This window comes from Tympanuchus pallidicinctus, unplaced genomic scaffold (assembly GCF_026119805.1).
Source record: "Tympanuchus pallidicinctus isolate F22 unplaced genomic scaffold, pur_lepc_1.0 scaffold12, whole genome shotgun sequence".
NCBI classification, from domain to species: Eukaryota; Metazoa; Chordata; class Aves; order Galliformes; family Phasianidae; genus Tympanuchus; species Tympanuchus pallidicinctus.
The window spans coordinates 1502434-1527741 of record NW_026294637.1 but is presented as its reverse complement, the minus strand read 5'-3'; the positions used below and the strand labels follow the sequence as shown (position 1 = coordinate 1527741).

General features: G+C 45.8%; 3 protein-coding genes and 1 long non-coding RNA gene across 8 annotated transcripts in view; 3 read left to right on the top strand and 1 right to left on the bottom strand.

The window, feature by feature from the left end:
• The window catches only part of SMAD3 (SMAD family member 3), a 65096-nt gene extending 59821 nt beyond the window's left edge, over window positions 1-5275 (top strand). For both annotated transcript variants that reach the window (XM_052672590.1, XM_052672591.1), the window contains exon 9: window positions 986-5275. In XM_052672590.1, coding sequence (XP_052528550.1) covers window positions 986-1109 — 124 coding nt within the window. In that variant the 3' untranslated portion in view covers window positions 1110-5275. The remainder of the gene's footprint in view (window positions 1-985) is intronic.
• A 1386-nt stretch (window positions 5276-6661) lies between these two features.
• AAGAB (alpha and gamma adaptin binding protein) lies at window positions 6662-25113 on the bottom strand. Of its 2 annotated transcripts, none has more exons than XM_052672592.1 (10): window positions 25017-25113; window positions 19278-19468; window positions 18328-18424; window positions 17728-17817; window positions 15600-15683; window positions 11717-11799; window positions 11063-11153; window positions 10169-10273; window positions 9596-9645; window positions 6662-9083 (listed from the first exon to the last, which is right to left on the bottom strand). In XM_052672592.1, exons 1-10 carry the CDS (start codon window positions 25087-25089, stop codon window positions 9006-9008), a joined length of 942 nt encoding a protein of 313 aa, XP_052528552.1. In that variant the 5' UTR covers window positions 25090-25113; the 3' UTR covers window positions 6662-9005. The 2 variants fall into 2 exon arrangements, with proteins under 2 accessions (XP_052528552.1, XP_052528553.1); XM_052672593.1 differs by lacking the exon at window positions 25017-25113 and adding an exon at window positions 24622-24791.
• LOC128075637 (uncharacterized) lies at window positions 13616-22672 on the top strand. 2 transcript variants are annotated; one of them, XR_008203938.1, is made up of 4 exons: window positions 13616-13865; window positions 21278-21416; window positions 21518-21829; window positions 22213-22672. It is a non-coding gene; the product is annotated as an uncharacterized LOC128075637 (long non-coding RNA). The 2 variants fall into 2 exon arrangements; XR_008203937.1 differs by lacking the exon at window positions 21278-21416.
• Window positions 25088-25308, top strand: part of IQCH (IQ motif containing H) — a 62270-nt gene continuing 62049 nt past the window's right edge. For both annotated transcript variants that reach the window (XM_052672588.1, XM_052672586.1), the window contains exon 1: window positions 25088-25300. In XM_052672588.1, the coding sequence (XP_052528548.1) occupies window positions 25088-25300 (213 nt within the window). The remainder of the gene's footprint in view (window positions 25301-25308) is intronic.

Genomic DNA, 25308 nt, shown 5'->3' with positions numbered 1-25308 from the left:
GGGGCTGGGAGTGCTGGGCACAGTCCCCATTGCGGCAGTGATTTCTGTCTGGGCCCCACAGACTTTGGTCTCCCTCTCACGAGCAGATTCCAAGGACAGCTTCCGTGGGAAACGAGGGTGTAAACCAAGGCTGTTTCCAGGCCATTTCTCTCGTTTTAATCCTCCTCCTCCACAGCAGCTGTCCCTGCCTCTCTGCGTGAAACGAGAATCCTGCTGTCCCTGGGCAGAGCCCCTGCCCTGTTGCCTTGGTCCCACATCCCTCCCTGTCCTCCCCTTGCCGCCCTGCTCTGCTGTCTGGAGGCACTCTGTGGGCTCTGGCCCTGGGGAATAAAGGGCAGCTGATGGGGGATGCTGGGGGGCAGTGGGAAGTGAAGCACGGGGAGCAGTGACCCTGCAGGCAGTCTGACCTCTGCTGTTCTCCACCCACTGCCAGCAGCTCCTGACATTTTTACAACACATCAGTTAATGCCGTACTTCTGTTTCTCTGCCCTCTGTGTCGCTGTAGAGTTGGTTCCATACCTCCAGCACAGGGAGAGTGGGGATCACTTCTGTCACCTCTGCATCTGGCCAAAACCCAAAGATGGGGTGAAGAGAACCTCCTGGCCTCATGCACAGAAAATCTAACATACTTTGATTGCTAATTAATTAGGAGAGATAAGGTCTGCAGAATAAAACTGGAGAGCACTGCTCAGATAAACACCTTCTTCCAGAAGTCTCAGTAGCAAATAGATGATGTTGTGAGTTTCCCTCTGGGATGACAGGGGATGTAAAGAGAAAAGATGGGGGTTTTCAGGAAGTTGGCAGCATCGGCCAGAAGCGTGTTAAAGAGGAGAGAGACATTCCTTTGGCCCCACGTGCAAGGCTGTTGTCTAAGCAGGAAAGAATGCTTCGGTAGCTGTGAAACCTTCTCAGATTTGTCAAGTTTTGCAAGTCCCATTCAAACGCTCTGTTTTTTCCCTCTCTCCCCAACCCCTTGTCCTCGCAGGCGGCAGACGGTGACCAGCACTCCCTGCTGGATTGAGCTGCACCTCAACGGCCCTCTGCAGTGGCTGGACAAGGTCCTCACACAGATGGGCTCCCCGAGCATCCGCTGTTCCAGCGTCTCCTAAGGAAGCACCTCCTGGGGGCGGGCGGGGGAGCAAAGACTGGAGAATGGAATTGGCTGAACCCTTAGCAAAACACATAGAGAAGAGATTCCCAGTTACTGAAGTGATAAGGAGAAACAAATCTGTTAAAGTAGTGGCTTTTCTTGGTTTTGTTTCATTTTTTCTTTTGTTAAACTTAAAGACCCATTGAAGCCACTTCCACTGAAACTGTTAGCACTTTGGTTACAAGGCTGTGGGCCCTTGCAGTCAGAATGAAGCTGAAGTATATCCTGATAAAAGACGACTTTGTTTCAGCAGAGAGAAGCCAGTGCTGTGCCTCCAGCCATGGCTCATTCCATCTGCCCCACGCAGCCCCGGCATCTCTGACAGACACCATGGGTCTTTGGGATGTCTCTTGCTCATGCATTGCTGTCTCCATCCACCTGATGCACGCCCGTTCTTCCTGGGATTGCAGCAGTAGGTGGAAAAGCAAGCACGAGAAGCACATGCAAGGACTGATTGCCCAGTATTGCTCCTGAAGGGACAGATTTCCACGCTGCACAGCTCACCGAGAGGCAGCGCCTTGCTTTGTGCCCGAGCTGCCACTGTGCCCTGCTTGTCTCAGTCTGGATTTACATGAAGCAGAGGCCAAAGTCACGGCTCTTTCTGACACTGCTGCAGCAACTTGTGACTGGAGCTGCTCACTAACAGACATTGGGAATGTGAGGAGCTCTTGCTGGATAAGTTAAGCCTTCATTACTGCGCATTAACTAAAGAAAGTTTGTATTCTGTTTTCTCATGGTGTTGATTGGTATCTGCCACTTCTTAAGTCGTAGGGGCTTAGTGAACTCGGTGCCCAGGTCTGCTGTGGAGATGGCTCCTGCTGCCACTTGCAGAAAACCCAGTTCTGTAGGTTATCCCACAGTCGTACGTGACCGTGCCGGAACCAGGACATCTCAGATGCACCAACAAAACATGGTTTAAAAACTTATTTCATCTAATGAAAATCCTTTGAGATGTGTTCTCACCTGGAGAAATGGAGAGAGTGTATTAACGTGTTATAAAATGTTCATTTAAATATACATGCTCCAGACTGTTCAGTATTTTTTCCCTGCAGCAACTGTCGTGGCAAACAACTTCTACAACTGGAAAAAAAACCCCTCAGCACTTGTTTTTATGGTTCCAGTTTGCCAAATAAGTCTCATAACTTTGTCAGTGCTATCCTGTTATTTGCTTCTTTACATCTGTGTGGAATACCACACGCGTTTGTGCCAAACTGTTAGAAGGGGGAGGGGAGAAAATGATAATCACAATTTCTTCTGGACTTTTATTTTCTCCCCATCTACACAACGTGTGGCTCTGGGAAGGACAGGCTGCGATGGACGCTGAGTGATTTGTGTGAAGGCTTCAGTCCTGCAGAGCTCTGTGCTCCCAGACACGAACATGAGCAGCCCTGCACTCCGTGCCCTGCGATACCTTGCAGACTCTTCCCAGGATCAGCCACGCGCCCCATGGCTGCAGGGAGGCTCTTTGGGTGTGCTCATCCACTCTGCCCCTCAGCCCCACCGCCTGGCTTGGACCCGAGGCATCAGCAGCACCCGAGGTGGACGCAGAGCAGAGGTGTGCTTCACCAGGCAGACAGAGGGACGCTCCGGGGGAGAGTCTTGTTTCTGAACCCAGAGGATGAGCTGTGGGACAGACGGCAGGATTTCGGGTGAGCTTTCCCTGTGCAGCATGGCTTGTATCATAGCACTGGAGGTTTTCTAGGACTTTTTTTTAACTGTTCATTTTTGCTCTGTGTCTGATTTTAGTTAAATCTCTGATTGCATGGACTTGTGCAATAAGAGCATCTGTGTAAAGTAGTGTTTTTGAGCTGCTTAGCTAGGGATGTCTGTCATCGTGGGCTGATGAAGCACGTGCTTTCAGGTACAGCTTTCCAACAGTTGCAAGCAGTAATTTATTCAGACTTCTGTGGAAATATTTGACTTCCTGTTGTAGTGAGAGGAGAGAATCTGCTCTGTAAAACTCTCCCAGGTTTCCTACTCAAGTCCCTTTAAGTCACGCTTGCCTCTTTATCTACATAATCATGAAAAAGCTGGGCTCTGTTGTGTCTTGTGCACCAGCTACCAAAACGGCGCCTTAAATTCAGGTGCCAGGCAGCTCGTTCCCATGGTGTGTGCAGGACCCAGCCTGACCTGGGGCACAAGCTGGAGTAAACCCTGCTTTTGTACAGGGTCTGCATGGAATCGCCTCAGCCAAACCAAGAATTGGACCTGGATTCCCTCTGTTTCATTTGATGAAGGACAGCGGGCTGCTGACTGCTGTTAATAGATGCCTCTTTAGAAACAGGATTTGGATGATGCATAAAAACTTTGGTTAATCCCACCCCGTCATCCCTTAAGTAAATGACTTCCAATAGAAAGCATGAAGCTGTTCTAGTGATGCAATTAGATAAAACAGGGAGATTATCTTCTTTAAAGAGATAATGCCCTCTCCTCCCCTTTGTTCGCCTCCTCACTAATGCATAAAAGCCTTATGGCTTCCAGTGACCTTAGAAAGCCAAATGGGAAGCCTGTGCCACGCAGCAGGTGAGGAAGGGCTGTGATCCCTCTCTCTCAGCAGCAGTGAGTTGGATGGGTGAAAGCAAACTGAGATGAGCTCTGGATCCCAGCACGGAAGGGAAGGGGCTGCATGGTGGCATTGGTGCAACACCATTGGCTTAGTGTTGCTTTTCCATTCTTTTCTAAAACTTCCTGAAAGTAGCTTTGACATGTAGCACGGCTGTATGCCAGCAGCCTGCCCTAGTGAGATGGCACTCCTCGCTGATGGTAGTGTTGGCTTGTTTCACCAGCATTCCATGCATTCTCCTTACTAGCAGAGTCAATATCTTTTTGCTTAGTGTAGCTGTACACAAGGGCCTGACTGCTGGCAGATGACACTGATGGCCCTGTGGTTTTATGTGACTGTGGAGGGTTTTTTCAGTTATTAATGTATTGAACTGAGTTGCAGTGTGTAGGTTGCGTTGTCTCAGAAGTAATCCAGTGCTCTCCATTTGGTGCACAAGGATGGAGAAATCTGATCCATCCGATTTCCTGAAAGCTCCAGTACAGAATGGCTGGAGGTGGCCTTTCAGACAGTGGGAAGCAACTGTTTCCCTTCCCCTGCAGGATGGCACACTTTGAACTGTGTACAACTTAACAGGTTGAAGAATATTCAGGACTCCAGCTTGAGGAGCAGGTGTCAGCATCCACAGCTCGTGCTGCCTGCTAAGGAGAAAAAGCACAGGGAGCGAGAAGAACAGCGCAGAGAGGGACTTCAGCCCTGTCACAAAGCATCTGTGAGCCTTCCTAGTTCTCCAGGGCACCGGATAGGTAGAAGGGGTGGGATATCAGAAATAAGCTGGGAAGCTAGGAGGAGAAATAATTAGTTGCTGTATCGTAGCGGATGGGGCGATATGGTTAAGAAATTCAGTATATGTTTTTTGTTATGTACATGCTTGTATTTATGTTGTTTTTCTTGAATATTCAGATGAATCCAATGCATAACTTTTAACAGAAGGGGCAATTCAGTATTCTGAGCGTTAAATCTTTCCTGTGACCCTTTCTGGTGGCTGCTGCTCAGGCAGTTACTGATGTGAGAACAAGAGATGCATCTCAGAGCTGAGCAACAAGCGCTGGCAAAGAAAGCAAAACGAGGACATCTCCAGCAGCAGTCTGTACCTGAGCTGTTGTTTTAGTTTTGAGCAGTGAGTCAGGTTCCCAGGTGGGCCCTTCAGTTGTGTTCTTCAGTCTTTTCAGGTTTATGAGGCTTCAAAAAGAAAACAGCATACCGTTCTGTAAATGCTTTGGTTCATCCTCATGTTTCCTCCGGTACATGGATCCGAGGAGTCTGCACCGCTGCTGCTGAGTGCATCTGCTCCTCTCTCCATGGAGGCAGCCTCCTTCCCTCGCTCTTGATGGAACTGTTCCCCTCTGATAGATATGTATGAGCATGTATGCAGTAGTGTTTAGGTTTTCTTAACCTGAGATTGTACGTTAACGAGCGGTGGTGTCACCTACATGCTTGAGCTTGTTAAGCATTATTCGCCTATTTTGTTACTACAGGCCTGTACTATGTATGCCCTCTTATTTCATATGTGAAACTGTAAGTTCTATTTTTGACATTTTAATAAACTTTGAATTGAAAACAAAGGTTCGTGAGCAAACACTGATGGTGTAAGATGAGTTTTAAGGACACAAACTGAAAGCATTTGGAGTTCTCCAACCGCAGGTACTGCAGCACCAGCAGAGCCTGCAGGTGTACAACACTTCCAGCAAGGCATGAAAGATCTGTTACAGGTAAGGGCATCGTGCTTTGCGCAGTGTGAACAAATTTGAAGCCAGAAGTAGCATCTCTTAAAAAATGCAGTCAATTCTTTTAACTAAAGGGTTTTGAAGGTGAGTAGAAGCAGGACAGCGCGGCCGAAAGGCTCAGTTGCTGAATTGCTGGAGCAGTCAGACGTGGCTGCGTGCCACCCTTTGCTCGGGGTGCCAACCTGGGGCTGTGCTGGAGGCTGGGCAGCCTCGTGTTTGGCCCAGGCCTGCTGCAGCACGAGGTGAAGTCAGCTGGGATTTTGTCCAGACAAACCCTGAAAAAGATTTCAAAGGACTGATTCCTCCACTTTCCTCCCTGGACGGGCTGCTGCATGGCTCCACTGTGCTCCTACATGAAAAGCCTTCCTACCTTCATCTCCCAGGATGTATTTTTGGCTGTTGCTCCTTGCTGTTAGAGGTCTGTGTTCTCTCCTTGCCACTCAAGGACAGCACCTTTAGCAATTGCTGTAGTCAGAGCTGAAGCAGCAGCTGAGCTGTACCTGTGGCAGAGCCCTTCACGTCCCCCTGCTCAGCTGTGGGGTGTCGTGGACGTGGCTGCTGCTCTCATTACCCAGCAGTGCCTGTGCTGTGCTCAGCACTGAAGCAGGAATTTCAGCAGAAGCCAGGTAGTGATGCCACGTGCTGTGCTGGAAACAAAGGCTCTGTATGTGCTGGCATTCAGCTGGCCTCAGAGAGGGCATTCTCCAAATAGCATCACTAATGGAGCCGAGGCACGCTGTGATCGAAGTCTGTGAACTCCTAACGTTCCTCCTCGGGTTTCACTGAAATTCAGATTATTTTTGTTGTTTTTCCTAACTGAGGATTTACGAGAATACTTTTTCCACTCTGATTTCCAACAATGTGGTAATAAAAGAGTTTTGTCCAGGTTTTATGTGAGGGTTGCCAAAATGCGAGGTAGTAAAGCAGTGCTGAGCCGTGAGTTCTGCTGTCACCTGAATATATCACAGATTTCAGAATCAGACTGCACTGATATCGGGAAGCTGAAGCAAAATAAAAGTCTGATAGTAAATGAAACCTCAAATTCTCAGCCAAAAAAAAACAAGTATCAAAACTGCATGGAGGTGAGCAGCCCGGCTCATCCAGCAGGGCCTCACTGCTGTGACTTGGAGCATCCTACACAAACACAAGGATGTAAAGCCAAGGTAGGAATTCTTTTGTTGCTAAACAGTGCTGCAGAACACAAAGAGCAACTAAGACCACAACTTTCAGGTTTGCAATTCCACCAATGCCCCTTTTATTCATTTTAGTAACAGCTATTGTGTGAAGAAATGATGCAGCCAAAAGGAAAGAAGGCTCTCCAGGAAATAAAAAACACCTAAGTCACCAGCAAATTAAATTTGGATTGAAAAATGCAGTACAAAGAATCTTTAAGGACCATTCCAGTATCTCTCAGCCACACTTCCTACCTTGATGAGTAATGCTTTCTTGAAGCATGAAATGTACCTGCTAACAAGTCACATTTCCATTGTAGTACGTAAGATGTGCATGAAAATGTGTACAAATTTCCTCCAGTCTTACTTAGTAGCAATATGCACACCTCCCCACACTGCACCACCGCTCTGCTTCAACCCTGCTCGTGCTGTCCACGTGTGCTCTGTGCTTTCACACAGTCTCCCCTTGCTGTAACACGTATGGTGGCAGGCTGTGTGCACCCAGTCTGGTACCCGACTGCAGGGGTAAGGCAGTTATCTGCTCCTATCCCGTGAACAGGAAAAGAATCTGAACTTCTGTCATTCTATTCAGCTTAAATAAACTATAAACACAGCTATAAAAATTGTTTTTATAAAGTATCCAAGTGCATTATGTCCTTCACTGCCTTCAATTAATTTACTCTGCACTTCTGCCATGCATCTCTATTGCACAACAAATAGGGGAAAAAAACAACCACCCCCACCTACCAAGAAGCAAACAGAAAACCATTCCCTACTTGGAAGGAACAACCTTCACTTCCTTACTGCAGCTCTCTGCATTGAGAGGAAAGAAAACAGGAGCAAATGGGAGGAGAGGGCAGAGTCACAGCATGGCCTGGGTGCTGCTCAGGGCAGGAGGAGCAGCCCTGCTGGGTGAGGTCCCTTCAGTGCCTGTATGGGTGTCCCTGCAATAGGAATGTTGCTTCTTTAAAATGTATTTTGCTGTGGTGGAGCTCCTGCTCCGTCTTGATGTGAGAAATGCTATTCAAACTACTCACGAGGCACCGTTCTGTTTCTTAGAATGGAAAACGCCTCAGTTTTCACCCAGGAACGATTTACAGTCTTCAAAGAAGCCTTTTGTCTTAGCTCTGCTTAATCTTAAAAGCGCAGGCAGTGAATGTCAAGAACCCTGTGAAAGTGCCTTTGGAATTCAAAGCTGTCAGGTATCCTATGGAAAGCCACTGCCTGGGACTCACTAAATTTACTGACATTAGAAAAGCTAACTTCAAAGTAAGGCTGTTTCACACTGCCCTTCACGGAGAGGGAAGGAAACACTCCTGGGAGCACACGTTCCCCCCCATGCAGCCACAGGAGCGGTCCTGCAGCACAACAGGAGGGATGCAATTTACCTTTTCTCATCTCCCCACACCATGCCTTCCTGTTCCAGTGCTGTGCGTGCCTGTGCTCTCCAGAAACCCTGTGACTGTGCAGAAGGTGACAACATCCTAACGCAGATGATGAAGGAATTTTTCTAACCCTTGGTACCACAAAGCAGCCATTTGGGACCTGTACTCTGGTATGTTCTAATTAACATACAGGAGCAGAAGTCTGTAATAAATGCACCGGGTGAGTGGGGGAGGTTTGAAATGCAATGTTTGGGTGAGAGTTCACCACACGAAGGTCTGTGCGTTCTCCCTGTTGGAGGCAATGCACTGCAGAAGGTTTGAGCGGGGAAATTCATGCCTGGACCAGCAGCAGAAGCCTGAATTGCATTTAATCCCAAATCTCCTTTCTCATGGAAACCTGGGGAATGTGGCACAGCTCCGGAGTTCTTAGGGAAGGACCACGTGCTTACAAGCACAAACAGAAATTGAAACCTATGGGCCATTTTTAATGGCTCTGGCACTCAGCAGGATTAACCCTGCAGCCCCGGCGCAGCATCTCCAATAGGGTACAGCACACCGAGTTTCTCTTCATGCCTCATAGAAATCTGGTTTGTTTTGTAAGTCAGCTATAAAGCTACACAAAAACATCAAACAGACCTACATCTAAATGTTTAGAATTAAGTAGTTGTTTAACAACCAACAGCCATATGTAGAAGGGTAACTGGTAGTAAAATTGTTTGTTTAAACTCAAAAGAGAAAACTATAAAAATGTTAATTTGAAAAATGTAAACTAACCTATTATTTCCTCTAAATGCATACGTCGTCATCCAAAACTCTCTGAGGGAGAACAAACAGTCAGACAAAACCACTCTAACCATAAGGTGTTGTGGATGTGTTACTCATTACAACGATATGGTGAATCCTTTAACCAAAGAGAGCAGCTAAAGCTAAATGGGGCTTTCTGCAATTAACACTCACTGCAGGAAAAGATCACTCTTAGGATCACTCTGTTGCTTACAGCTGCAGAAGACCTCAGTTTTCTTCATCCGAGGAGAGACCTTCGATTTCATCTCTGTCTCCTCCAATCGCCATCCAGAACGCTTTGGCCACCTAACAGGAGCAAAAAGAATGCAAAAATGAGAATCGTTCCCCTCCTGTTCACCATGCGAATAACGAAACTGAGCTGCAGCTCAGCCTGGCAATGTTCCTGGCCTCCATGACAATCCTCTCTGAGGTTCATAAATTTCAGTCACACCGTGGTGCAATAATTCAGACACTTCTAGAATTTGTTGGAGGCCTAAGTGACAGAAAACTTGGGCTAATTAAATCATAATTAAATCTTCCTTGAGATCAAAGCTTTTCTACTGTCTTCAGTGAGCGCTGGCTCCCACCCCACTGATCACAGGGCCTTCATTTCAGAAATTCCGAAGGCAAAGCCTCCTCTGGAGTTCTGGATTCTGGGTTTTTCATTCAGTTCTCAGGAGATCTGAGTCAGTCTTCTCAGGACTGAGCAGTTTGTTCTCACTGTCCTTCAGATGTGAACCATACTACAAGCGAGGGAACTGCAGCTCAGAAAGGAAAACTGTATTTTTAATAATTTTGATGCTGATTCCAAACCTCACCTTCTCTGCATGCAGTTTCCTTTGTTCATGGGGCAACGTTGCAGCCTTTTCTGTGGAAGAGAACATGACTCAGGTTGAACGTGACTCAGGAGCACAAAGGGAGACACATAACCTCCTGCAACTGTTTTCAGGGGACTAGCAAGAAACTTGCTTAGGATCATAAAAAGGAAGCTTATTTACTAAGTGCTCTTGTAATTCCCACAGAAAGCCAGTGCTTCTGAGCACAGTGAACTTCATTTCAAACATTTGTGCCTTCAAAGCTGCAAGACTGGCACACTGTTGCAGAGCTTAAAAAAAAAAAGTCTGGTTACAGGTTTGTGTACAGAAAACTGTAATGTTAATCCATGGTGGACTAAAACAACACGACAGCAATCAGCTGAGCTGCATCTACTTCTTTCAAAAAGAGCATTATTAAGATGAAGGCCAAGTTAGTGAAAAGATCACCTGTACAGAACCTCAGGCAGAAGAATAAGAATTGGTACAACTGTCAGAGAATCAGAGAATCACAGAATTTCCCAACAGCCACGTTGGGTTCCAGGCCTTTGAGCAATACTGAGTGACACAGCTCAGTACCTTTCATTTCTTTCAACTTTGAGAACAGCCTCTCAAAGTTCTCCAGGTCGCCGTCCCTCGTGGTCAGGCTGGCCAGCTCTTGAATATCTGTATCTAACACAGGATCTAAAACAAATGCACACAGATTTGGTTTAGGTAAGTTATGTTGTCAGCAGGCATAACAGCCTTAGTGGCAATCTTCAGGTTAAAAACAGTACCTTCTCAACATGTTGCCCTCTCATTTAATTTACTGATGGTTCAGATAGACAACTGATGGTACCATTACAGTGGTAATGAATTTTGTTACATTACAATGCAATACTGTTTTTTGTGTTCATTTAAGTTCATTTTTAGTTCCCTTAGGACTTCTTATTATAAAGTCATCTGTTCAGGAACAGCCCTGGACTCAATTAAAGAGCAATGACACTGTTTAGATCCCAACTAACAACCTCCAACCTTTGGACGACCTCCCCACACAACCTGTGATATGAAATCCCACCTCCTGGCAGGCTGCAATAATCCAAAGCCCTCAAGTTCAGAACACCTGCAGCTCCCAGCGCTCACCCTGCTGAACGAGGCTGTGGGGAGTCACACTGTAACGATTTTTCTCTCACCCAGAAAGCTTAAAGATTTGTTCTTATAAATGTGTTTCCGAATATAAACAATACACCCGTGAGGAGACTTGAGAAAAGCAGACCTGAACCTTTCCAACTGGCAGCACTGCTGGCACGTCTTACCTGCAGGGGCCCCATCTTTTCTGAAGTTGGGCCCTTACTCACAGAGAACCCCTGATGCTACACAATTGGCCTCTCCTGGCTCTGTCTTTTCACTTTTTCACTGAGAGAAAGCTTTCAGGGTCTGTTCCAGCCTGAGGTGCCTGCTCCAGCACGTCCACCAAGCAGAGAACAAGCTTACCTACAGCACTGTCCATCTGTGGGTCGTTTGTGCTAGCTGCATCCTCTCTGTTCTCTAAATGGGGTTCTTTGTCTGCTGCTGCTGGATTGGACTGTCAGGAAACAGAAAGATATTAACAGTATCCAGTGATGCACCCCACAAAGCATCAGCAGCAGATCAAGTGCTTCCTTTCTCTAACACGAACATCTTACTCTTCATCATGAACTGTTACTGCAAAACCTGCACCACTCGTATGATGAAAAGGCACTTCTGCAATGCCAGGCACAGCTGTTTGCTAGGATGGGTTCATTTGCTTTTTTAACAAAACTCACAAGTGATATTTTCTGCACAAGACACTGTTCTTGGATTTGAAGGAGAAGCCACAGCACCAGGCATCCCATCAACGTGGGGGGATGTCCTGAAGGACAGGGAGCCCCCAGCTGTGAGGTGGCAGCTCCTGGGACAGCTCTCAGGATGGCTTTCAAGAACAATAGTGAATGAATTTTCAGCCATCAGAGACTTCCATGAAAACCCATTCTGACAGCTTGTGCAGTAGCTTTTGAGAGAGGAGAAAAGGATGAAAGACCCCCCCAGCACTACGCCAAGTGTGACACAGGGGAGAGCCACGTGGGACACAGAACGAGCAAAGAACAAGAAATAGGAATTACTGTTTACTTCTGTATCTTGGTTCTCTTCTGACCCAAGGCTGCAGTTCGCACCTGCTAACGTGCTGAGGAGGCCAAAGCCCTGGGTCCTGTCTGGAAACAACACAGCTGTTAGTGTGACAGAAGATGGAACACTATAGCAAACAGCTGCAACTGACACAGGCAATTTCTTAGGGAAGACACACCAATACAGCACAGCATTTCTAAATTAATCTCTATTTCTAGAACGTTACCTTCAAACAAAAATGGACGTGCAATAGGTGGAGGTGCAATGGGTGCACATGCAATAGGTGTACGTGCAATATGTGTAGTCAGTGGGTTTTGCTAAGCTGTGTTTTCTTCTGGCTTTGCCTCAAACAGCAAATATCTGCAGTTACATCAGGGCTCAGGAGATTGTCCTGAAAATATCAGCTTTTTAGTCAACTAAAAAAGAAACAGCGTCAAGTTATTGCACTGCAAACAGCCAGCAAGCAATGGCCTGTGCCAGAAGAAAGATCAGTGTTACTTCTTTTTTTTAATGTGCTCTGAATTAACATTACAGTAATGACTAAGCTCTAGATTCAAATGTTGAGATGATGTAATTTTTAGACATGGGCCAAATTTTTTTGCCATTTATACAAAATCTTAAAGAGCTGAATGTGTAACTGAAGCCATCAGCTGTCGAGAATACGTGTAAACACGTCTCAGTTGGAGGATTACTGAGACCTCATTTCCTGTTCAATAATCTACGCTGTGCACTTTGGCTAACACGTGTCCTGTGCCAGCCCTCCTCTCCCCCTGCCCCCCTCTCCCCCCTGCAGGTATTTGTTTCAATTGGCGCCGTGCTGTACAGCTTTACTGCCCTTACAGATCCCTTGCCAGAGGTTTGGGGAGAAGTGAATCAGTCTAGCCGAACGAATGGCCTTAAAACGTTCAGTTGCAAGAAATATGAAAGCCCGTAAGTCTGCCAGCTCCATTAACAGGCAATTCAGTGATAAAAGGTTGGGATCTGCAACCCTAAGCAAAGCAGCTTCCCAAGGTTTCAGCAAGCTGAGCAAAGAGTTGTCTTATAGGAAAAAGTAAGATCGATCTTCAGCCAATTTCTGAGTCATCTGAAGTCAGATCGGCCTCTGCAGCTCAGAATGTGCTTGGGAGAGAGCATTCCCACATTGGCAGAGGGGTGGATTTGGTGACCTAATCACGTACCCCTCTCTATCTACAATTTGAGTTCATCCCATCCAGGTAAGTGACTGCAGTCCACCCCCACCACAGCCACAGGCAACCTCAGCCTGTGTAACTACAAAATTGTCTAACTGAAAAATACCAGCATCTACAAAGGACCTGCAGAGCGCAGCTGTTGGTTTCTGGATCTGTGGTCAGGGAGGTGGCAGCGCTTGGTTCCAGTCACACCCTTGAAAGAAACCTTCCCATAAACTTCTTTTAATGGATGTAGAAGTTATTTCAACTTCTGGGTGCCATTCAGGAAGCGGGTGACGTCTTACAGAGCGTTCTTACAGAATCAAAGCCAAAAATGATCTCACTCAAATTATTGTAATAGTGGATGGCTCCGTTCTGATGCAGGCTATGTGGGTTCACAGGTGCCATCAATATGGCAAAGCCCCATTGAGCTGTGCTCTGAGCAGGGCTCGGAAACCCACATTGCTTCTTTTGCAGCAAAACGTTTTCCTCTGTCCTTATCTAACATTCTTCCATAGCCTGTCTGAAGCTACCATGACTGACACAAAAAAACAGAATCCAAAGGTTGAAACTCCAGAATTGTTTAAGCAATTAAGTTCACATGGCCCCACTGAACCAGGCTAATTCTTTGTGAAGGATGCCAGGCTAATGACTGGCCCCTCCCCAGGTAACTAGCTCCACTTGGGATCACTGCAGCATGTATTTAAGCAGGAAAGCAGCCAAGCAACCCCTCTCAGAAGACAGTAAGTTGTTTCTGTTCTTTTTGCTGTAGTCAACCAGATTTCCTCTTGTAGGGACAACTAAGTATAGAACAGCACAGTAGCTTTTGGGTTTTAGGAGTGGGAAAACTGTGAATTGAAGAGATGCTTATGTTCTTCTGCACAAGAAAGTGACCTTCTTCTTAGGTGGAAGAGAGCTACAGGAACTGGAGAACAGACGACTGCATACCCACCGAAAAGCAAACAGTCTTCAGAGCCTTTCAGGTAAGGCTGCTGGTTTTTGTTTTAGTAGAGACCATACTGCTTTTTGCACCCACCAAGTATGTACTATTTATTACGTGATGCAAAAGTGTTTACAGTTAACTGTAATTAATGCCTTATGAATCAGTATAAGCAAGAGCATACTTAATGGGGAGAGAAAACCTGAGAAGGCCGAGACCTTTGTTAGTAAGTGTGCAGCCATGCACAGCTTCACAACTTTGGGAAAACTGTGTGCAGGTTTAGGTAGCCTGCTTTAAGATGATATGGCTTTAATGTTCATAGTTTAAAGAAGTCACTTCTGTTCAGCCTATTAAAGTCTCACAGAAGCACCTCAAGGAAGGCAATGCTGTAAGGTTGGCTTTCTGGATGGTGACATTCAACAGTGCTAACAATCTGTTGCTACTAAAAATATCTTCAGTTTTGTATGAAAAGATTTAGGGTGAAGCACGATTCTAAATAGAGAGCAGTTAGAGGTAACTCAGCAGAAAAGCTGAGCTCTTATTTACATGGTGGCCAGCTTCCAGGAGCAGGAGGAAGCTGCAAACAAAAGATATATTACAGGTTGTAAAAAGTTTTATTTTGAGCAAAAATGAGCTCAATCATTTCCCTTTGAAATCACAGATCGGTTGCAACAGCTTCCAAATTTAGCTCACTTCCTGAGGGGTTTGCAGTGCCATATATCAGCACTGTGTGCTTTCTGTACAGTGGAGATAAAAGCTCTGGATTTTCACAGCTCAGCCTTTACAGAAGGCACCACTGATGTGCAGGAATTTCCCTCAATGTGTGACTAAATTCTGCTCTTCTGTAACGTGACATCTGTTGAATATGAAGAAAACCATTCTTGTACTAGCTAGACTAACTTCATGCCATCTCAAATGAACGCCTCTCTACAACAGTTCTGTTAAACTGGAACCAATCTTAGCCTCATTTTCTCATAAAATGAGAAATACTGAGGAGGCCCAAGTTTAGCAGCTCTTGGTTGCTCTGAATCCCAGTAACTGTCTTGCAGTTATAGGAACTAATGAAAACCTCTCAGCACTCAAAATCATCACACTGTTGAAAGATATTGGAAGGAAGAAACCACAGCAGTGGAAAACTGTACCCAAGGGAGCAGGCAGACCTCAGAAGGGTGGCAGTGAGATGAGTTTGAAAGAAAAAGTATAAGGCCAAGCACTGCAAAAGAGTTTCATCTTCCTACATTTCCTGCTACAGACTGTATAATTAGAGAGGTAATAGAAAGCTTTCAAGAAAATAAAAGTATCTATGCTTATATTAAATCTGGGCTAGCCACAGCATTTCCTTTCCTAATACATCAATCCTTAAGTGATTTTTCCACAACTGTGGCCCTGCCTTATAACAGGAAGTAAGGCTGTCTGGCTGCTGTGCTATTTTCACAAAGTTCTGCAGTTTATTGCAGTGGGGTTTTCTGTAGGGAAAACAGACCTTCCTGCAGTGCTCTTCATGTGTTTAAATCCTTCAACAGACATTTGAGAGCAAATCTAGAGGAAACAAATACTGAAATGGGATCACATCTTCACCACTGCCTCCAAGTTTCTCTGTGTACATAGGGACAATAAAAGTGGTAACTGAGCAGCCTCCTGTAAATATGGGAAGAGCACTTTAGTTCCCTGTGTACTGATGTGGTGCCATTTAGGTGCTTCATTTAAAGCTCTGCTAAAAATACTGAGCCCTCTGGGGTTCACAGCCTTCATGCAGGGAGGGCTGTGTATTACATACCATTCTTCATGACCACATTTGACCAAACGTTGGCATTCAAGGCCTGCACAATTCGTTTCACTCCTGTGGACTCGGGGAAGTCATCTAAACAAAAACAGGAAGACAGATATCTGAGTCCTAAGAGTAAGACCAAAAACCATCACGTGCTTGAGCGTAAGGTGAAGCGTGGCTGAATGTCTGTGCTGTCGGACAGGAATGGAAGCAAATGACTTCTCTGATGAGGAAGGATGTATTTCTTGCCTTTGCTTCACAAAAGGCCAAACAAATTTAGACTGATGCCACACCTCTTGGTCTGGGCTTTTTATAAAGTGTGAGCACTCATCCTGTTGTAGAAAGATCTAGATTCTAGGTGGAGTTTTAAGTATTTAGCATTGGGCCTATATGATAAATAACACCAGGAATTTAAATAATAATAAGTGACTTCAAGCCACTGCCAAAGGAACTCTTTTACCCCCAAGATCTTTTGGAATGCTGTATATCATAAACAGATGCTAGAGTTGCTTTTCCTTCCTTCAGAAAGAAAAGAACTTCAGATAACCATTGGGAAAGGGGCACTGCTTCATAAAAAAGACAATGATTGTACTAAAGCTATCTTCATAACACCTAATTAAAAGCATTCCAGTAATCCTGAAAATTTATGGTGACTTCAAAGACTGGGGAAGGCATTATTTGGACTTCAGCTTACTCAGTGAATAGCTCTGACACTGTTTTACATAAAGTCAGCTTTCCCATTTCCTCAGCTTAGTCAGCTTCCCACGTTTGCGCAAGTCTCACAAAGCAATTAGGAAGAAAAGCCCTTTGGAGAGGAAAATGTGATTGCTTAAAAATCAAACCTGTCCAGGGTGACTCAGGGACAGGTGTAGGATCTGAAACTGCCTCTAGATATTAATTTTAAGCTGTCTAACCCCTTAGATCAAATACTGTCCTCTATGATAGTGCTGTTTGGTTTTTATATTGGTCATCACTGAGAGTCTCAGCTAAGAGTTCCTGTCCTTGGTACACGCATGACAGTGTAGTCATAGCAAGAGCTCCTGTTCATTTGCAGTGAGCTGCCATTAATGCCTTAATTCCTACACAGATACTGCCTCAGTGTTTACTACATCTGTTTTATCTTCTGTAATTCATACAGCATGTTTACAGGGTAAATATGTTACTCAGTACAATGTATTTCCTCTGATGCGTGAGTCACAGCGAACCAACTACCAGGTTAAAAGTCCAGGACAGAGAATGTATCTGAGCAATCCAAAGATTAACTTCCTGAGTTGTTATTCCCAGTATTTATTACTGCAGTGGTAAATAGCTTGTTCTCTACAACAATTATTCAGCAGGAAAGTAACTTAATGTTATTAATGTTTCCTTTCAAAACACGTTAGACTGAAATAGCCGTGCTCTTGTTGAACTTGAAATGGAGAAAATGTGAGTGCATTATTCCACTGCTGTGTGGCAATGGAATTGGTTATCTTACCACTGCAGAGCTTAAATGAGATGTAAACACTTGTGTATCATGGAGATGAGATAAGGCTGACGCTGATAAGGCTGTCAGGAAGTGCACAGTCACTTTTCAAGAGCAGAACATCACACTTCTGACTCTGTTTTATGGGTTTTTTCAAGTTGTAATTACGTGGCCAGGCAAGTGATTCTGAAACTGGCTTACTTCCTGTGTAACAGTGAATGCAATTCAGTGCTCAAACCCTTTTCAGCCCATGGTGTCACCAAATAATGTCTATTCTTGGTACGTGCAGTAGTTTAAGTGCTATTCAAAAGGACAGAGAATTTCCCTCCCTTGGGCATCTATGTGGCTCTGTTTTGAGACTGATTTTAAAATGGAGCACAAATGCTTTTTATGTATCAATACAGTCCTAGGATTAGTGTCTGAGAAGGGATCTGATGTATTTATGTAGGTGCCACATAAACAGCAGCTGTATTTGGGAGGAGACCAGTGGAATGTCTTAGAGGAAATAACCACCTTTTCCTCCTGACTTTGCACAGCTGAGAGTGAGCCTCACCAGCTGGGAGCATTCCATGCTGTTACCATGTAGCACAGCAACAACACAATGCCCCTTGCAGTCATTTTGAAGATATTCTGGTGTCTTTTTATTATAGAAATTAAAACAAGTAGCAATCCTACCATCTTCATCTGGTAGTTCCTCAGGGCTCAGTTCCACCAGTTCGAAGCCATGCTTGATGCACCATTCTTGGGCTTTCTGTCTGTTAACACCTAAAATTGGGAAACAAAATGCCTCCTAAGCACACATGCCTGAGATCAACATCAGCAGTTGAACTTCCAGCTAAATTTTATTCCCTCAAGTTGTTTGCTTGTTCTGGATTGTGTGGATAATGGGAGGGAGGAAATGTGTAGCAGATGTTTGTGTCCTCCAACCACTTCCAATTGGGTTCCAAAAGCCTCAAATTGAGCTCTAATTTTTTAAAAAATGACACAATCAAATGGCTTTGCAGTAGGTACTTCCACAGAAGTGCTAGGCTGCCTTAAGTCACGTTGCCCTGCACACTGGTATACCAGGAATGAGATGTGCAAAGTTCATTTTAAGCAAGCTTGTAAAATTCTGATCCAGTTGTAATTATTTCTAGCTTAAGACTTTTTAGTTGTGAGCACAACCTGGCTCTTCTCAATCAAATAAGAAGTCCGTTCTCACTCAGATAATTTAAGAAATGATGGTGCTGCAAGCTTACTGATCCCAAGTCAGTTTTGGGCCTCAAAGCAACATACCATGTTCTGATACTCTGTTACAGACCAGGATCATGACTTCTGGTAGCCAGTCTTCTGTCAGGGGAAGCCATTCAAAGACACTATCCAGCCCAGATTTCTACAAGGGAAAAATAAGTTCTTTGGAATACATCCTCAAATACTTCATTTCTTACATTTGTTTTTAATCAATAGCTGTACTCCAGTAGAATGAGGAAACTGATTATAAAAAGCAACCTTATGACTCTTGATTTACTTTAAAGGTGAGTTAAACCTGCTTCCTTGGACCTCCCCTTCATGTTTAATGTTCATTACACAACCTTAATTTACATTAGGAAAGACTTTTGCTTCATGTCAGTCACTGCTGTTCACTGTTAGCAGCTCTCAGGGTTAATGTGCAGCTATTCCAGCTTCCACTCTCAAGCTGATGTTGTGGCAGCCAGTGAATTACATTCTGCCCTGGTTTAATGTGAGACAGTGCTGAGCTACCCTATGTAACTTTGCAGAATGCGTGGCATGCATCCTCTCCTATCTGTAGATAAAACCATTCCTTATTTAGATTGGTTTTTGTCTCAATCTTTCAGGCTTCTGCTAAAGCACTGCTTTCACTGCCACCAGCCTTGTAGAAACAATGTCAGGTACCACGACAGCACCGAGACTTAGAATTGGCAAGCAGCCTTTCTGAACCATCATTGGCTAAGAGCAAAGCTGGAGGTCACAGGCTGGAGGAGGACTGGCCTAACTTAGTGGCCTATTTCCATCCTGAAAAGCCTTGTTTCCAGCAGGAGTAAAACAGCAGAAGGGAAGGAAACGCTCCTGCTGCCACTGGTAGTGGGAATAACTGACCTCTGATCTACTGACCATCAGTAGAACAAAACGAACAGAGGTCACAAGATTGAGAGAATAGTAACTGTAGTTATCACAGCAAGGCAACTGTACCACCCAGATAAAGCACCACGGGGCACAGCTCTTACTGTGGAGCTGTCGAAGTACACCACGAACGCCTGCACAGATTCAGCGATGGCTCCTGTGACCAGAGCTGTGTTTGGCACCACACAGAGGTGAATGTCTGCAGAGTAATACTTGTTATCTATCGTCCAGGGGTAAAAGCTCACTCCTCCAGCTGTAGTAGCACCCACACTGAGGTCCTCTCTTCCTGTGATGCCTGTGTGAAAGAAATAGAATGAGAGAAATGATACAAACAGGCATTGAGATAACAATTAAACTGGAAAAGCGTGGTACAACACCAATACAGAGCCATCTTCACCTGTTGCAACAAAATACGTTGTTTTCATTAAACAAAATTAAACTCAATTTCTTATTTTATTGCATTATTTATAAGTCTTAGACAAACTCTAGCTTTCAGAAAAAAATATGGTACAGAAGCTCTGTTGAAAGTAAGGTGTTCTGTTGGTTTTTTCCACTGGAACATGTTTTAAAGTGCTAGCCCTGAACTTATTACCTATAAGCAGGATGGATGGAGCAAATAACTACACTTCATTCCAGCAAACCTTGCGTGTTCATTCAGATGTAAAAAAAACCTGTTTGACTGTGACCAGAATCTCAAGGTAACTAATGAGAAAATAAAGCAAGTTACTGGAATTTGGTTGTAATGCCCATTAAATTCCAGGTAGGAGTTCAACAATTAAAATCCAGGGCAGTGCTTGGATAATGCAATCTCTGCACTGCCTGCCCCTCGTGTGCTGGCAGCAACCTTTGCAGAACACTCACAGTGTGACGGCCACCTGGTGGGGCTGAATTAGAGGGAGCAGCAGAGCAACCCAGCCGTACCTTGCTGGAAAGGGCAGAACATCTTGTTCCAGATAAACAGTCATGGATATCTTATAAGTGAATCATATGATCACTTGAGTCAGCTGGGGAGCAGAGGAGTTAAAAAATAATTATTAAAAAAAAAACACACAAATGTTTTCAGAGATTTTAAAGGTTATACCTTAAAGGTACTGAGACAATTCCTGAAGATGCCAGTGCATGCTGCTCCCCAGATAGACTGAACTGATCTGTGTCTTAGCAGCTAAAGGCAGGAAAGCTCACTGCCAGGGCTGCCACAGGTAGATTCAGTATTATTATTATTATTATTATTATTATTATTATTATTATTATTATTTTGGCAGCTAACTGTGGAGCCTGGGCAGGTTAAGCAGTGCCTGAGCTCTGGCACACAGGACAGCACAAAGGAGTGCTGTAAACCAGGTGGATTTGTGGCAGGGAGGAGCATGAAGTGGGGAATCGGAGGGGAAATGTGATCTTGGTGTGACAAATCTTGGAGGAAACCTGTCCAGGCTTCTTACAGAAAAACCCAAGTTTCCACACTGGCTTCTTTCTAGTGTAAGGAAGTTCAGCTTTTTTTTAATCTGGATGATAAATTTTTGGAGCAACTAGGCTGCAATCAGCATTCTGTTCTTGGACAAGGCAGCACCTGGGGGCAGGGACAACACTGCTGAGTTAACACCAAGCAGATCTTGACTCTGAACTTTGTATTTCTGGAGCACAAGCTTGTAAACTTATGTTCACTGACAAATACAGGAGAGACTTTCAGAACAGCTAATGCAAATCAGTAATTTTGAAAGAATTCTGCTGTTCTGCAACTTCTTTATTCACTCTTAAGCAGCACACAGCAGCTCGGTGGCACGTGATGGCATGGCACCTTACACAGTGCACAGATTTAATGTGATGCTCTAGTACAATAGAAGCACTTTGTCAAGTTCCTGCTATGAAACACCAGCTAATTAAGTGCCATGCTCTGCATAATGCAGTTTGGTAGCTGTGGTATACAGGATTATATCTCCTATGTGCCAATTGCTGCTAGGCCAGGAGCTCACCATCAGTGGGTGTTCAGGCCAATGGAGGCAGCTCCTGCTCGACTCAGCTGAAACTCACAAGTTTGCCAGTTGAGGAGCAGTGGGTTAGCAGGAAAAAAAAGGGCTTGCTTACTCTGATCTGCTTATTTCCATAGGAGAATGGAGGATCCTAGCTGTACCAGTCCCTCCTGGTCGATGCCTCAGGCACAACCACATTTCTGATGGTTTGTTGCCATGGAATTGCTGACAGTTGGAAAATCAGCAGTAAAACTTTGGGAACGGGTGTGTGCAAAAGTAAGATTACAGAAAGAGAACGTTTTCCAAAAGACATCAAAAACTGGTGTGAAAGAATTTCTACGCCAATCTTGTAAGTGATTTTTTTTTTCTTGTACAAGGGCTTGTAGGCAAACTTAGGCCTCAAAGCACTGCCTGAAGAAGTAGGACATCCCCACTTCCCATCACGTGCTGCTGCTCCTGCATTGGAAGCACTCTTCATCCATCCCACTGTGCCTCTGCCTGCTGCCCTGTACCCAAAGGGATTTTGCCAACCGCAAGAGAAGATGTTGCCAGTGAAAATGGACGGTGCACGCTGAGCTCCAAGGGTGCAGGAGCTCCCTGCAAGGACTTCATCCAGCTCCCTGGGGCTGGGAGAGCACACGGGGCTGAACCAATTACTGCAGCACTGCCTGAGGGCTTGTGGCAGGAAGGTAAGTGCAGGCTGGGAGCTGTGGGGGGGCTTCTCTCCTCCTGCACGTTTAGACTTGTTACTGTGGGGGCTTTGGAGCCTGCCAAATCCTACACCTTGCAGCCCAGGCTGAGTTCACAGGGACACAATTCACATCAGAACGAATCCTAAAATCATATTTGCCACGTTGGGATTCCAGGAGTTTCTTCCCAACACAGCTTGTGTTTCAATGGAAAAAAGCAAATCCAGCCAGAATAGTTTCCTATCTAATTTTAGAGAACATTCATCAGAACAAGCTCCATTATGTTTTATTTGGATACAGAATGAACTTCCACAAAACAAATACGGCAAAGGGAGGTGACTTGTCAAACTTATCTCAGCTGAGTTACTCCTTTTTCATTTCAGGCTTTCCAGCCATCGCAAGCATCAGTGTTTTGCCATCCAAAGGGTCTGGAAAACCACCTCAGCCACAGACAGCAGTGCAGGCAGGCCCACGGGGCTTCCCCATCTCCTCACTCCTCCATCGAGCACAAACAGCTTCCTCAGACAACAGGAATGCAGGCAGACTCCAAATGCATCAGTAATAAGGAACTAAAAACATGCATGGAAAAGTTTGCACTACAGAAGAGCGTGGCTTAGCATCATTAAAGCCATGATCTAAAGCTGAGCATTTTGTAGAGGATCTTGAACAACTGATGCTGGACATTTTACCAAAATTACTTATTGAAACTCCCACCATCTCATCAGTAACTGCTGAATGCTAATTAAGGCAGAGCACAGCTGTGTGCCCTGCTCGTGCTTTAAAGCTCTTTGGAGCAGCAGGTGCTTCCCTGGGCAGGGTGAGTCACTCCAGGCTCTGGACTCACACTTCTCATTTCAAGGGCTTGCATACAGACTTGGTCTTCTGAGTAGTGGTTTAATTTACAAGGAATAGGACAATGCAGAACTGCAAAACCCAGCCTATCAACTCCTTTTTCAAAAGGACCATGAGAGGTAAAAAACAACCTTCCTGAGAAGTTGAGACAAAGAAGCAGACACAGATCATCTCACATCTTACTGCAGTGTTCCCCAGGCTCTAATAACCAACTGACATGAAGTACTTCTAATATTTTGTGCTTAAGGCCCCTGGATTAGTCCTTTTGTTTTTTTCAGAATCATTGCAATTTCTCTTTTCATCCCTTGCCAAAGAGATTCAATACTGATCGCACTTCTTAGCTTGCTTTGGATTGAACGCATGCAGGAGCACAATCCAGTTTTCTACTATGGCCAAGTGCTCCCCATCCTGCCAGCTGGATGTGGTGTGCCAGCCCCACATCGCTCCCATTCCGTGCCTTGAGAGCCACCTGGTGGAACACAACGTAAGAAATGCTCCTACCAACTAAAGAGAACTCAAATAAGCAATGATGCAATATAGTATTTAAGAGCATATTTAAACATAATTATGGCATATCAAACATCATATTGCTTCAGATGTGTTAACATAAGGCTCCTGTCCTCAGCACCAAGCTGAGCCACTACCAAGCCATGCCTTCAAGCTGCTGTTTCTGGTTGCAAGCTGTAGCAGCACGCGTGCTGGGAACTGCAGCAGCATTTTGTCCCAACTCACCAGCAGCTCTCAATCAGCTGCAGCCATCCGCTGCCACCTGATCCTCATCTACAAGTCCTTACAAGTTTTGCTGTTTGCTTATGTTCCTGGCTCTGAAACACCTGCTACACAAAGCAGGCATTTTAGGTTCTTCACGTTGTTTCTTTCCACTATGCTTTATTTCAGAAGCATTAAGAACATCTCTAAAAGCAACTCAACAAGAGGCTGCAAAGAGGATTCACGAGACTGTTTAAAAAGCAGAAAATGGTGCAAGCTCAGGCATTCCTAAATGAGTACAACTTGGAGAAAAGATAAAACCTGATGGAAGTTAAGCTTTTAGACTTTCTCAGAGCAGATGGTATTTCCATCAAGCTTTTGGCTTACCTTCCTTTTTCACCAACTTAATTTCACTACAAGAAATAAAAAAAAGCCTATAGGAACTGTGAACAGTTCTTTTCACTATGCTTACAGCTTCCTTACAAACAAGCAATCAAGAATAAAATTTTACAATTCTTATCAGTCTATCATATCAGCCTAGCTCTTTGATAGAGTAATCTCTGACTGTAGACACTTACATTGCCACTCTTGTTTGTAAATGCGGCTTAATAAGATGGAATGGACAAGTTGTTAGAGGGGGAAGGGACCCTTAAAGGTCACTTAGTCCAACTAGACCAAAGAACAGGGACACCTACAGCTAGATCAGCTTATGGAGAGGCTGCTGCCAGGCCCCCCAGTGCCTTCCCTTCTCCGTTCTGCACAGCCCCCCTCTCAGCCTGTCCTCATAAGGAGGCATTCAACCCCTCAGACCATTTCTGTGGCCCTTCTCTGGATGTGCTCCAGCAGGTCCATATCTCACCTGTACCGAGGACTCCACACCTGGATGCAGAACTCCAAGTGAGACCTCACAGCGCAGAGGGACAGGATCACAGAAATGAAACCTCCCCGAGCTGCAGGCCGTGCTGTCTGTGATGCAGCGCAGAGCACAGTTGGCTGTTTGGGCTGAGGGCACACTGCTGGCTCACCCCAGCTGCCACCCAACAGCACTGCCAAGCCCTCTTTGCAGGGCCGTGCTCTGTTCACCCCCCAGTTATACTGAGACTGGCGGTTGCTACAACCCAGGTGCAAAACCTCGTGTTTGAATTTGATGAACCTCGTGAGGTTCACCTGTGCCCACAGCCCCGGCTCTCTGGATGGCCTCTCATTTCAAGCAGCTGAACCGCCCATCTTACCACGCACATCCAGCGACTTATCGCAGTTCCCTAAAAAGCCATCACGGCAAAACCACCGAGATCCAAACAGCTTCTTCCTGCCATCTCTCCCATTTTAGCCCCAGCTGAACTTTCAAGTTCTCGCTATCAGATTTTACTTTCTCGAGCTGTAAGAAAGGAAGCCGCGTCCCAGGAGCGCAGGGCGGAGCTCCGTACCGACGCACAAAGGGCTGCAGCGCGGCCCTCAGGACCTTCCTGCTCCCGTTTTCCCTCCTGCCGGTAGCGGGATGTTACCGGCGCTCAACACCACCGTCAGCCGACCCACGCCTCCCGCCGCCCGCGTAAAGCCTTTACAGCGGAAACCCCGCGAGGGCTCGCAGCGGGCACACAGCCGCGGCCGCCCGCCTCCCACTCACGCCTGACGAGCTCCTCCGCCGCGAAGCCGCCATCACAGCTGCTCAGCAGCGCGTACGGCCCCGCCGCCGCCATGGCGCCCGCCGCCCGCCGCGCCCCTTCCGCCCGCCGCTACCACCGCGCGGAGCGGGCGGGGACCGAGCGGGAAAACGCCGGCCGAGAGCTGCTGCGGGGGGAGCGGAGAGCGGAGAGCCGCCGGGGGAGGGAGAGCGGGGCCGCGCTCGGGATGGACCGACTGACCGACCGACCGACCGACCTGGCCGCTTCTCCCTGCCTTCCCCCCGCGGTGAGGCT